The sequence below is a fragment of the Mus caroli genome, chromosome 7, assembly GCF_900094665.2.
Source record: "Mus caroli chromosome 7, CAROLI_EIJ_v1.1, whole genome shotgun sequence".
NCBI classification, from domain to species: domain Eukaryota; kingdom Metazoa; phylum Chordata; class Mammalia; order Rodentia; family Muridae; genus Mus; species Mus caroli.
Genome location: NC_034576.1, coordinates 75,982,124 through 75,996,464, shown reverse-complemented (window position 1 = coordinate 75,996,464; position 14,341 = coordinate 75,982,124). Strand labels below are relative to the sequence as shown.

Sequence of the window (14,341 nt, the reverse complement as noted above, 5' to 3'; positions counted from 1 at the left end):
CTTTGTAGACTAGGCTGCCCTCAAATTCATAGAGATCCATCTGCTTCTACCTCTGGATCGTTGGGATTAAAAGCATGTACCACCAGTGCCCAGCTAGGAAGGTGTTTTTTTTTTCCCCACTTGAGCAAGAGAGAGTTTACATAGTACTTTCAGTTATATAAATGATCTGAAGATCAAAATTTTTTCAGGTTTATTTATTTTCTGTTGTATATATATCAGAGTTTTGCCTGCATGTATGTATGTATGTTGTCTTTAGGAATTAGAAGAGGGTGTTAGCTCTCCTGGAACTGGAGTTAAGGATGGTTGTTGAGTGCTGGGAACCACACCTAGGTCATCTGCAAGATCAGCAGCTGCTCTTAGCTGCCGAGTCAGCTCCTTAAGTTTTAGTGCCTGTACTCTTACTCTGGTCAGTTAAGCCAAACAATTTTTTGTTTTCCATTCATTAAATCTTCCTTGAAGTCTTTTTTTTTTTTTAATGTTAGACATTAGCTACTAGAAATAATGGAGATGAATGGGACATATCCCTTCCAGAAGCCTTGTATGGCTAGAAACAAGTCATTGTGCACAGTCATGGAAGACAGACATGTGCAAGCAGAGCCATGGAGAGGTAGCACTCCCCCCTGGGACAGAGCGAGCACCCCTTCCTTTCTAGTGGCATGGACAGGTCATGGTTTGTGCCTTAACGTATTGTACAGAAACTAGAAAACAGTGAATCTGGCATACATGGCAGCAACAGATGTGCTTGTTATGGGCACTCACATTTAGTTTCATGAGTGGGATGCATTTGTGTGTGTGCGTGTGCATGTGTCTGGATAGCAAACCCAGGGCCTCACACGTGCGGGCAACACCGACTGCCCTACTATGTTTAGCCCATGTGTCTTGTAGAAATATCACATAAACAAATTAGTATGGTAACTTCTTACTGCCCATAACCTAGCTTCAGGCCTTTCCAGTTCACCCATGTTTCCTGTTTTAGTGTATGTTTCTGAAAGAAAGAGACTTCTTTTACTTAAAATGATTTATTTTTTATTTTTATTTCTTGTGCATTCATGTTTTGCCTGCATGTATGTCTGTGTGAAATTGTTGGATCCCCTGAAACTACAGTCACAGGCAGTTATGAGCTGTCATGTGGGTACTGGGAATTGAGCCTTGGTCCTCTGGAAGAGCAGCCACTGCTCTTAACCTCTGAGCTATCTCTTCAGCTCCAAAAAGACTGACTGCTTATTCTTCAGAAGTTTGCACTGTTATCATGCCTAAAAGTAGTTGATAATTTCTTAACAGTTTAATAATATGCAGAGAATATTTATATTCCTCAGTTGGAGCACATATATACACAGTCATACACAGGAACACCCATGATATTTTGTTTGTTTCAGGATCTGTGGATAGCACAAGCTGGGTTCAAACTGATGTTTCTTTATACCTCAGTCTCCTTAGTACTGTGTGTTTCAGTACATTCTGACTTTGTAAATTGTGCATGTATACATGTTTCTATGTGTTCATTTATACACACGCACACTTCATCCTTATTTCAGTGCCCCTGCGTTTGATTAGGTTCTGTTTAAGGTGTGATGTGGAATTTTCCACCTGTGGCATCATGTTCATCCTTCAAACGTTTTGGAGTTTGGAATTCAGAGTTGTGATTCAGGAATTCTATCCTTATTAAAATTGATAGCTGCTTTATTATCTAAATGATAGAGTGTACCATATTCATGTTAACCATTTTTCTCTCTCAAACCAGAGCCAACTGGTCACTTAAGGAATTTTGCCTAATAGTTTACTGGAGGATGGTACTTGGAGAGTGCACATTTGTGGTCTAGGGGGGTTCTCTTTGTGGATAAAACTTTAATGAGTTCTTTACAACTAAATAGTACCATATTTTCTCTTTGTGGGTTTGGCTAGCTTTTAGATCTCCTTCCTTCCTTCAGCATCTTAATTGTTTATACCCTTTCTGTCTGTCTTCCACTTCTCTCCACATCCCTTTGACAGAATCTCACTGTATAGTCTCTCCCTTGGCTTGTCCTTAATACTCCTCTAGACTCAGCTTCCTGAGCGCTGGGATAAAGGACAGAATCATAGTTGTGCACCATGCAGGCACCTTTACCTGGGATACTGACTATTCCATTTGAATGTGGATAGGTAGTGTATTTATCCCGTTCTCTGCTCACATGGGCTTTCTTAAAGGATTTTTCAAACACTTTGGCTTCATAGATGATAATACAGTTATCATTTTGAGATACATTCCCAAAACTGTGATTATTAAGAGAAATGTAAAGATACACTGTTACTTAGATAAAAGTACTTTAAACATTTTGGAGTTTATTACTAAGGCATATTATATGTGTATTTCTTCTATCATTTCAAGTTGGTATATAAAAGAATATTTAATGTTATTTGGTTTTTACAATAGAAAGACACAAATGTAATATACATAAATACACATTTTATATATATATATATACACACACACACACACATATGCACACACACACACACACACACACACATGAGTGTGTCTTTAGCCTTCTAGAATTGTCTTTTAGATTTCCTGTGATCAGTGAGGTTGACGTACTTGGTTCAATCATTGACCTTTTTATGTCTGCCTGGAGATGTGAAGGATCATGTTTAGGTTACAGGAGACAGAAAGTATAAATCTGTCTTTTCACTTTTATTTCCTACAGCACCGTAAGCTCTGCTTACTTGAATTAATGTTTTCCATTTGCAGATGGATCCTGACCAGGAATTACAAGGCTCTTGCCAAAGGAACAAGAGGCAGCACATCTGGCTTCCTTAATATTGTGATGGAGCTGAAAAAGTGCTGCAACCACTGTTACCTGATCAAAGCTCCCGAGGACAGCGAGAGGGAGAGCGGCCAGGAGGTCCTTCAGGTGAGCAGCTCCCCTTGCTCGTACTCGCCCCTCTGGAGTGAGTCAGGGCTGTTTTAGAGGTGTATTGAAGTATAAGTATTCCTTCTCTTCCTTGATTATCCTTCAAGGAGTGTCAAAGGAAGCTTTCAAAAACACAAGGAAAGCCAGACGTCAGTAGTGGCGTGGAATTGAGAGAGCCCTTGGATATGACAGGGATGTTTGGGTATGTGCTGGAGGCAGAAGCAACTTAAGTTTGAGAACAGCTTGTTCAAGGTTCACATGGGCTACATAGTGAGACCTTGTCTCCAAAGGAACAAGTGTGATGAGGAGACTCAGTGACAATGCTGGAAGTACATAGTACCATGGGTGCCACGTTTAAGGAGCATTATGTTTGAACATAATGAGTGAGATGTCTTCTGAATCTTCAGTCTCTAATTAGGAGCAGTGGGAAGCTGATCCTGTTAGACAAACTGTTGACAAGACTCCGAGAAAGGGGAAACAGAGTCCTTATCTTCTCTCAGATGGTGAGGATGTTGGATATCCTGGCTGAGTACCTGACTATCAAACACTATCCTTTCCAGGTAAGATGGCTCAGTGACTCTCTTCTCACCAGATGACTAACATTAAAATTCCAGGAAGACCTGCTTTTCTTCTTGCCTTTAGATTACTCTGATGATAATGAACATGTGAAGGTCATAATTTTAAAAAAAAACACTTGTTGTTGTTGTTTGTGTTTTGTTTTTTTGAGACAGGATTTCACTGTGCAGCCATGGCTGTCCTAGAATTTACTATGTAGGCCAGGTGGCCTTGAACTCACATACTTGCATATGTCTTCCAAGTTCTGGGATTAAAGACGTGTGCCACTCTGCCTGGCAACACTTTATTGTTAGAGAGAATAAGTGGATGAGGCCACATGGACAGGCGTGTGTGTGCCATGCTTCCTGAATAGAGATGCAATGATAACTATGAGGAGTTGATTTCTCTCTTTCCACCATGGGATCTGAGCGTTAGCTCACGTCCTGAGGCTTTTTACCTGCTAACCCTACGATCAGTAGCACAAAGGACAGTGTAGTAGGAAAGATTAGCAACGAGAAAAATTGGCATGAGAAAAGTATCTGTGCCCTGTCTTTATCTATTGTCAGAGTAGATCGCAGGAAGTGTGAATCTGAAATAGAGTCTCAGAGTCTAAAAAGAAAAGAGACAGCGCTGTTGTTTTATCTTAACCCTGTAGGGTGTGGCTTTGGTTTGAGTCTGGGAGCTAAGCAGGAGGAGTTCTTGAAACAAGCGGTAGTGACTTCTCAGCAGAGGTGGCTTGGTGCTTCGGTACAGTGGACTTTTCTAGGCGGGATTTCTTCCTTCAGATGCTGCTGTGAGCCTGCCTTTGCAAATGCCTTTGGTTCCAGTCTCTGTGCAGATTTATCATAAAGTCAATAGCTCCCACGTGTGTACCTGTTATGGTTTAGGGGGCTGTGCCTCTCATGCCTTGCAGGGATATAGGTCTTTGCAGAGTCTGCAGGAGTCAGCTTGACCTTTTGTAAGTCAAGGTTTCATCTTCAGGATGATTTTAAGGGATGAAATGTGAAAGTAGTTCTCCATGCTGAGACGTGCCTGTTAATTACACAGTTCAGTATTTGCTTTGTATGTATATTTGGTAACTGCCCTGTACCTCAAAGTGACCTGTCTTCTAACTAATAAAAAATTATATGCTCGAGTCAGTGCCTGAGGCTTGAGTTGATGATACAGTTTTACTATTTGAATAGTTTATAGTGATTTTAGATGTAAATTTTAGAAAAATCTCCATATATGGTCAATTAATTTTGAACATTTTCAGTAGTTTCCAAATGTGCTGTAGTTTGGTTTCTATAGCATTTAATATTAAATGCTATGATGCCTAAGATATATTGTTTTTCAGTAGGAGCCACTTACTAAGTGACTAGAGTTACTGTCTCCTCAGCACACAGGCTGGGTTTTCATCTCTTTCCTTGTGGGTTTTGGTAGACATTATGATCCTTGGGTCAGCCTAGACAGCCTTTGCATTAGGAACTTGTGACCTTGCATGTGTAACTGGAGAGCTGAGGTGGCAGCAGCCACACTGTTTACACACACCTTCAGAGCCCTTTGCCAGCCATTCCCAGTTATTTTTACTCAGTGCAGTCGGGGGTGAGGGTTGCAAGCTTGATGTTCTATTCTGAGTGTGGCTGATCGTCCTCACTCAAGACTTGTCTTGTGGTTTCTTTTACAGCGCCTGGATGGTTCTATCAAGGGAGAAATCCGAAAACAGGCATTGGATCACTTCAATGCAGATGGGTCTGAGGTACATTATGCATGGCTTTAATATTTGGACAACTTGGACTTTGTATAGGGGGTGTCTTTCCAGTTTAACGTATTGTGTTTCAGAGACGTTTTGTAGCAGCCCTGTCCTATCTTGACAAGAGACCAGGATACTCTCTTACTCTAAAAGATGCCTGGTTTTGTTGTTCCTCACTGGGCAAGCACGCACAGATTTTCCTCAGCTCCTCAGGCTGAACTCGTGATGCTTCCTACTGGCTTACCACATGTATGGGTTTGAAAGCACAGGAAGGCAAGGGCATGGTGGGCCATTTCAGTAGAATGAACTTTGATACACATGCTGTCCAAGGTTTGTATTTGTATTTTTCTGGTACTGATGCTTAAGTAGTCTGTTTGCCAAGTTTGAGTTACATCAGCCTCTCAGTGTGATGTCGCCTAATGTTCTTTCTCTGCTACAGCTTTACATTACTTAACGTCCTGCCTGGAATTGGTTTTGCCAAGTGTTTTGTTGTGGACGCATCCATATTAAAGCTGCTTTAACCAAGTTAGAGACCCTGAGTACATTTATATCTGCATATCAGTTGGTCAGATGACAGAGCTAGAGCTTTCATTTGAGTGAAGCTGGTAGGTAACATGTAAGACACAGGAGCAGTGGCGCAGCTGCAGTACCCAAGCAGGCAGGGTGTGGAGAGTGGCCCACTTTCTAGAGCTTAGTCAGTCTCTGAATTTGTGGGTAGTCTTAGTGAACTACTGTTCTGGATACTTCTGTCACCTAAATCTTATCATCTGAAGGGTGATAATGTATTAGGGACCAAGCCCAAGGAGTTGAGTCGGGATATTATTAGTCCCGTCCCTCTTCCCCTCCTATTTCTTTAACTATGAAATCACAAAGCTCAGCTGTGTAATAGCGCATGAGGATAAGGTGTGGTAGTCACAGCACTCATATCATCTCTTAGCATGCAATAGGCATGCAATAAAATCCAGCAATTTCTTTATCATAGTGTTTATCACAGATAGCACTGATGCAACTTACTGAAGTTTAATTTTTGTGTAGTTTTATTTTTGATTCTCATTCTCTCTGATAGCCATATATAAAATATGGTTTTTCTGACATATTCTGTAGTCTTTTAAAATTAATCTTATACTTTTGGGGACGATGTCACCTGCCCATTTGTCAGATGTTGTAGATGGTGAAGCATACCTAGTGTAGCCTTCACCCCAGTGACTCACACATTGTGCACTTCATCTGTACAGATCGGACCATCTGTCTCATCCACTTAACCTTATTGTAATCATGCTCTATGTTACCTTGTCTGCTTTTGGTTATCATTATACTTGGACAATTTTTCTCATGTCATTAAAGGCCTTAGGAAATTCTCCCCTGATCCCACACCTCCAAAGGGATCAAGCCCAGGTCTTTGTGCATGCCAGACTGGGACACTACCATCAAGCTATATCCCTAGCCCAGCACCTTATGATTTGATTTCTAGTAACTTTTTTCATGTCTCTACTATTCTTTTCTATTTTATGTGGATAACTCCTTAGCCTGCATGTATGTATGTGACTTGGTATGTGCCTAGTGCCTGGCACCCGGCTCTGGAGGAGGCCAGAAGAGGAAGTGGGCTTCCTTAGCAGTGAAGTTACAAATGGTTGTACACTGACATGGAGGTGCACAACTGTTGTACAAGAGCAGCAGGTGCTCTGAGCCCTGGGCCATCTGTCATCTGTGCTGCTCCTGCTGTTTTTAGCCATGTTATTGTCATCTAAATAGTTATAAAATCACAAGCATTTAAAAAGCACTTTGATGCATTCTATTCAGTTCCCTAAAATAGCCTACAGTTATTTGGTCCCTGGCCACATACTCCCATCTTGAGCAGCGCCAAGCTTCATAATCTTCTTAAACATAAACAGCATGCAGTTTATATTATTCCTTTTGACTTTGAAAATTGTTTATGAGATCATCAGTGTTTGGTTTATATTTCTAGTTTTGAGCATCTTACCCTGAACTGTCTGTTGTTACTCTATATACTATATGTAGTTCCAGCTGCTGATTAATAATTATTGTGGTTATTTAGAATTCTTGCAAGATAGCTGTCTCCCTCTTTGTGTTTTCTTTGCTTAATGCTGTCAATTATGGCTGTTAGAATGTGAAGAGCTCTCTGTTCTGTCTGTCTGTCTACCTATCTAGTCTATTTCTGTCATCTGTTAAATTTTTTGAGTTGCACTCCCCAAGTCAGCAAATTTTTATTCATTTACTAATTTATTTTGGTTTGGTTTGTTTTTTAGAGATAGAGTCCCTTATAACCCAGGCTAGTGTCAAACTCAGTACATAATTGCCCATGGCCTCTTCTTCCTGAGTGCCAAATTATAGGTGTGTGTATGCCACCACACTTCCCATAGGCCATTTTTTGAATGGTATATTTTTACTCAAAAGGCATTAACTTTTGTAGGCTGGTGAAATGACCCAGCACATGCAAACACACACACCCACACTCAAAAAGTATACAAAATAAAGAAAAAGTATACAAAAAGTATACAAAATAAAGAAAAAGAAGGGTTATTTTTTGATACAGATGATCAGGTGCTCTGAAAATAGTGATATTTATTGTAAGCTTTTCTGAGTACTCACTCACCTGGTAAGCAGGTCTACCACACCTGTCCAGTCTCTGATTGCTATGCACACTGAAGACATTAGAGCCCAGTCTTTGGCACACAGTGTTTCCTCACACCCTCGGCATCCTTTGTGGTGATGGAGGCTCTTGTGCTTCTCAGCAGTCCTGACTCATGCCGTGCGAAGTGTGTCTGTGGACACTGACTCCCTTGCATTTGGGTCGCTTGTTACAGCAGTTCCCAAGAAGGCTGAGTTTGTGTGGTGCTTTGGTTAACTTGTTGCATATACTAGTTTTAGCTGGGGTGTGAATTCCTTGTCCCTGCTGCCTTGCTAGAGTCGACTTTCCTCCTTTGTTCCCTGCACTGACACTTCCTCTTAATCCAATGAAAATGCCTGTGTCTCAAGTCCTTGAGCTCCTTTTAGCCTCCATAAAGTTTGTCCATCATATCTCACTTTTCTTCACACCTGCAGGGGTTTCCAGGTGTGAGGGCTTATTGGAGTGTGAGAGTGTCTCTCAGAAGGCCACTGCATAAAGTAGTATATTGCATTATGTACAGGACTTCTGTTTCCTGCTCTCCACACGGGCTGGCGGCCTGGGAATCAATTTGGCTTCAGCGGACACAGTCGTCATCTTTGACTCTGACTGGAACCCGCAGAACGACTTGCAGGCACAAGCCCGAGCACATAGAATCGGTCAGAAGAAGCAGGTCAGTGGAGATGGGCTCTGGAGTCTTTCTGGGACAGTGGGCAGAGGTTTCTCCTTCCCCATCACTGTGTGCAAATGCCGGTTTCCCCATTGCTCTGTCTTCTCTTTATTAACTTGTTCAGAAAAGAGATGAGTCCTAGTCTGGAGTCTTAGCCTACTTCTGTGTGACATGAATGTCACGAGTGACTTCTACACATTTACCAGGAAAGGAGAATGAGGAGCAGCCTCAGAGCTTAAGAGCATGGCTAAGGGGCTCAGCATTAGTCAGGGCACTTAGTCTTATTCTCCATGACAGTGTAGTCTGCAGCACGCTGGAACAGCACAGGCCTGGTTGGCTGTTGCTTTGTCTATGGGTCTCAAAGACTGCTTTCCTACTGGGTACCTTACAAGTTCCTATGTGACCAGCGAGGCAGCACTTGTAAAATCAAGCCAATTATTTTTGGGATGGTCTTTGTTAAGAACAAGGCTGTGCTATCTTTTGAAGCTCTTTCCGATAAGCATTTAGCCTGCTCCAGTAACATACCTTCTGCACCCACCAGTTCACCGACTGAGGCTGGCAGTGTGCAGTCTTGTGGTACAGGAGAGCAAAATAACATTCTCCTGGATTTTGACAGCATTAACTTTAGCTTTAAACAGAAATAAACATAATGTTTCTTCTTACAGGTGAATATTTACCGCCTGGTTACAAAAGGGACTGTGGAAGAGGAGATCATAGAACGGGCCAAAAAGAAGATGGTATTGGACCATCTGGTGATTCAGCGCATGGATACCACTGGCAGGACGGTTCTTGAAAACAACTCAGGAAGATCCAAGTAAGTGCCAGGAAAATAGCGAGACAGAGATTCAGATAGTATCCATCAGCATTTGATACAGTTCTGATAGATTTTACCATAGGCAGTATCCACCAACTTGATGCTGTGCGGGGAGGGTGCTGCCCTCCCCCGATCTATTTTCTTGTGTGTGTGTGCACACATCTGACCTTTACACACATGCCCTGTGGAGGTCAGAGGCAAGAATTGGTATTTTGCTTTTACCATGTGGTTTCTGGAGATCAGATAAGATGAAGTTTGGACAGAGGCTTCTGCCCACTGAACCATCTGGCCGGTCCCTCGTCTTTGTTTTGCAATACTCTTTTGTCTTTACTTCTGGCTCCATGTGTGACATGATGCAGCAGCAGAAGTTGGGCCATGCTGTTAATTGCTTCTCAGTGTAGCACAGAAACACCTCTGACTGCCTCAGGATGCCTTTGGACAGAAGCAGCTCCTGTGTTGTTACTGATAGTGAAAATATTTGTGTGGAGGTGGTTGTGCCTTTTCAAACTGTACAAACGGGCAAATGGACATAGAGGAACAGTACTGAGCAGTTTATACTGGGACTAGCTGTGGATTATGCTACAGAGGATTTATGATGAAGTCAAATTGTTCTTTGTAAGTAGGCTGTTTTGAGATAATGTTTCTGTTTAAGAAGAGCCTAAATCAGAGAAGTTGATCTGTTTTGGACAAGGGATGAGAAGGATGAAGTTATTGGTGCAGATGAGCTGACTTCCTGGGACAAAGGGCAGGAAAAGCATGTGTTTTTACTATCTGTAGGACAGTAACTGAGTTTCTAGACTCATCACAAACTCTGGGTTATTAATGCAGAATCTTGGGGCAGAATTAACTTTTGTTCATTTGTCCCCTTCTGCAAAAGGTTTACACACGGAAGTCCAGGTCCAGAGTGCATAACTGACATTGTTTAACAACTTTAAAGATGTTTAGTTCCTTCTTACACATAGGAGTGTTTGGTTTCCATGTATATATCTTCCACGTGTGTACCTGGTTCCTGCAGATGTCACAGGAGGCATTGGAACTTGTCTCTTGGGTTACAGGTGGCTGTGAGTCACCGTGTGCACACTAGGAACCAATAGTTTTAGTCCCCTTAACATTGTTTACATTTTTATTTGTGGGGGCATCGAGGGATACACGTCTGCCTCTGTCTGAGTGTGGAGGTAGAAGACATCTTGTTCTCTCCTTCACCATGTGGGTCTTGAATTGGGATTGAATGCAAGTAGCCTCAGTTTTGGTGGCAAGGTGCTTCACCTGCTGAACCATCCCTCCTCCCCCCTCTTACTTGAGATCACAACTGTATTTACTCCTACAGCTCAAATCCTTTTAATAAAGAAGAGCTGACAGCTATTTTGAAATTTGGAGCAGAGGATCTCTTCAAAGAAATTGAAGGAGAGGAGTCAGAGCCTCAGGTAATCCATTTGGAGCATAAGAATTTACTTTTGTACCTACTATGGGAATCAGTATGGAGGTTTTTAAAATTAAAAACAGAACTGGCATATGATCCAGCTATACCACTCCTAGAACCATACTCAAAGGAACCACAAGTGAGGTATCCCAGAGATGCTTGCATATCCAAGCTAACTGCAGCACTAATCACAAGTCCAAGTTACATACATAATCAGCCTGGCTGTCCATTGATAGGTGCATAGGTAACAAAACTACTGTCTCTCTCTTTTTTTATTTTTTGGTTTTTCGAGACAGGGTTTCTCTGTATAGCCCTGGCTGTCCTGGAACTCACTTTGTAGACCAGGCTGGCCTCGAACTCAGAAATCCACCTGCCTCTGCCTCCCAAGTGCTGGGATTAAAGGCGTGTGCCACCATGCTTTACTGTCTCTTCATATTTGAAAATATGTCATTTGTAGGAAAGTTGGTGGATCTGGAAGTTATCAGATTCAGAAAACCAAATATCACATGTTTTTTTTTTTCTTCTTCTCATATGTGGAACTTTATATATTTATATATTTGTATATAAGTGTGCTTATATTAACGTATATGTATGTGTATATATGACATGAAAATCAAAGTGTATTTTGGAAGAGAAAAGAATAAGTCAGCATCAGCAAAAGCATGTAATTAAGAATGAACATTATCCAAGTATATTATAGACTTAAGAAAATATAGTTGTATAACTCATCACTTTTACAGTCAAGATGACTAGTAGAAAAAAACATTTTTAAAGGTTATTTTATGAACATCTAAATTTTTTAGGAAAGATACTTTGTTAGAAATTTTTATAAACAAAGTAATTATTTGAAAAGGGATATGGCTTTTAAAAACATTTTATTTCTTGCTAAGCTCAAAGCTTTTACAACACTAAAGAGGATCGGATAAAACCTTGAAGGATTCTGTATCTCCCCATATTTTTCTTTCCTAGAATTCCCTGACTGTAAATGAATACCAGTGGGAAGTGTTGGGTTTGATAGGTGTGACTGAGGCTGTGGAGTAGATAGAGCTGTAGGGAAGAGGCGTGCGTGCACCTAATGCTTGCAGTTCATGCGGAGACTGATGCTTTTCTACTGTATCTCTGTTACTTTTGTTCCTTCAGGAAATGGATATAGATGAAATTTTGCGTTTAGCTGAAACCAGAGAGAATGAAGTGTCAACTAGTGCGACAGATGAGCTGCTCTCACAGTTTAAGGTATGATGAAGACCATGTGGGAGGGACCAGTCAACACTGACTTACTAACTAGAAGCTCCCTTTGTCTAGTCTCTGTGTTTGTACAAGGCTTGTTATTTCCTCCCTTACCTGAATTAACTCGAGCTCAGTCTGAGTTCGGATGTTAAGACTGTAGTCTGCAGTGTTCCATGAGGGTAACCACTGAAGTGAACCGTCCTTCCTAGAGTCACAGGCAGAGGAAAGGACATTGATGTATTGCCAACGGGATAAGTAAAAGACCAGAAGCATGGAGGCATATGAGCCATTCATAACATCAGATGCCAAGAGAAGTCAAAGGCATTGGAATTGTAGGGGAGAGTTGAGAGACTCCCCTACCTTATGGAGACAGGGTTTTTCTGTATAGCCCTGGCTGTCCTAGAATTCATTCTCTAGACCAGGCTGGCCTCGAACTCAGATCTGCCTCCCAAGTGCTGGAATTAAAGGCGTATGCCATCAGTACCTGGTTTACAGTTTTGGTTTTGAGGGATATTCTCTTAGACCTTTTTTTCCCCCTATCCTTTATTGTTTACTCTCTTTTCCTTTTCTCCTGTCCTTCCCCTCCCAAAGGTGATAAAGGGATAGTCATTAGTGTCTTATAAAAACATAAAAAGGAATAGACCACCACAGTGCCAAGGAGGGAGAGTTTGAGAATTAAGTCTGTGACTTGAGTTCTGCTAGAGGCAGAAAGTCTTGGGACAGCTGTGAGTTAGAGTGCCTGTGGGGAGAAGTTGGTTGGGAGTGACATAAATCTAGATGGTTTCTTTGCTGTGGAGCCACTCACCATGTGACTTTGTCCAGCCAGTACCTACTGTTGGGGAACCTGGGTCACTTGGCAATCCTAGGGTGGGAGATTGGTCTGGAGGCTGGAGGATAATCAGGGTAGCAAATGTTTCCAAAGTGCACGGGAGAGTGTGTCTGGTTCTCTGCAGGTTAACCATGGAAGAGAAAGTTGAAGATTACTCTGGTGTTGGGTCTAGTAGACTGCTTAGTTAGTGTCGAGGGAGAAGACCTGACCCTTACAGGTTGTCCTCTGGCCTTTACAACATGTTCAGTGACACGTATGTGTACAAAATAAACAAGTTACTATCAAACCCCAGACTTAAACTTTTGTAAACAGTACAACTAGTTTGTGCAAAAATAATTGACAGTGAGATGGTTTGTTTTTCATGGTCTCAGAAATTATGCTTCATCTTGAAATTTAAAAAATATGATCGTAAAGATCAAAATAATCTTACTGAAAATTGAAGAGTTAGTTTTAACTACATATCATAAAGTTTTGATTTGATTTTGTGTTACCTCCAAGTGACATTGAGGAATGTAAACTGTAAAGGTCCATTTGTGCTCCAGCAGACTCTTAGGCCAAGAAGGAAGGAGTATAAAAAGAGCATGAAACTGGAATGGGGCTCTGTGCTGGCAGCACAGTCTGTAGGGAGCTGCCTGGTGTCTGAGTGCAGCCCGAGCCTGGGAGGCTTGGTGGTTTACTCTCTTGGGGCACATACCATTAGACTGCAGTTACCGCCAGCATTTGGTAGTGGACAAATGGTATGTCTTCTAGACTAAGATAGGCTTTTGAGCACATACATACTTTGACTGGTTACAGTTCTGATAAAGGTGAGTAAGGTGACAGGGTGATGGGGTGACTGAGAGCTGGCTGCAGCTCATCATAGAGAGATGTGGGATCATCATGGATGACAGTTAGGTGCCAAACATTTCATAGTCTAAGCCAGTGAAATTACCCAGTCAGTGTGATGCAAGTGAAATACACTTATTTCAGTAAAACTTACCAAACCGTTTTTAACCTTTCTATATCTATTTCCCTAATTTTAATAAAATTTTTGATGAACTGATAGCTTTGGCAAGTTGATTTGGGGGAAATAAAAAGGTGAGAATAGTAAAAAATTATTTTGATTACATAATATTATGAGTCCTCTTACAGCTTTCTAAATTAAAAATGTTCATTTAACTGATACCTCGCAGATGGTGTTTGGAGGTTGAGAAATGTCAGACGGGGGTTGTCTTTTGTCTTTCAGGTTGCCAACTTTGCAACGATGGAAGATGAAGAGGAGCTAGAAGAGCGTCCTCACAAAGACTGGGATGAAATCATTCCCGAAGAGCAAAGGAAAAAAGTGGAGGAGGAAGAACGGCAGAAGGAGCTGGAAGAAATTTATATGCTGCCTCGGATTCGCAGTTCCACTAAAAAGGTGAGGTGAGAAGGAAGTTCACTTTCTGCCTGTCCTGTGTGACTGCACATATAGATTCGTCAGAGAGAACCCATGCACAGGAGAGGCCCTGATGCAGGAAAGGCCCTGCACAGGAGAGGCCCTGACACAGGAAAGGCCCCTGACACAGGAGAGGCCCTGACACAGGAGAGGCCCTGACACAGGA

At 41.7% G+C, this 14,341-nt stretch overlaps 1 protein-coding gene across 8 annotated transcripts in view; it reads left to right on the top strand.

The window, feature by feature from the left end:
* Positions 1-14,341, top strand: part of Chd2 (chromodomain helicase DNA binding protein 2) — a 115,914-nt gene that overhangs the window by 57,102 nt on the left and 44,471 nt on the right. For all 8 annotated transcript variants that reach the window (XM_029479427.1, XM_029479426.1, XM_021169095.2 and 5 more), the window contains 8 exons: positions 2,726-2,888; positions 3,296-3,448; positions 5,110-5,181; positions 8,325-8,474; positions 9,137-9,285; positions 10,613-10,709; positions 11,846-11,938; positions 13,987-14,157. In XM_029479427.1, the coding sequence (XP_029335287.1) occupies positions 2,726-2,888; positions 3,296-3,448; positions 5,110-5,181; positions 8,325-8,474; positions 9,137-9,285; positions 10,613-10,709; positions 11,846-11,938; positions 13,987-14,157 (1,048 nt within the window). The remainder of the gene's footprint in view (positions 1-2,725; positions 2,889-3,295; positions 3,449-5,109; positions 5,182-8,324; positions 8,475-9,136; positions 9,286-10,612; positions 10,710-11,845; positions 11,939-13,986; positions 14,158-14,341) is intronic.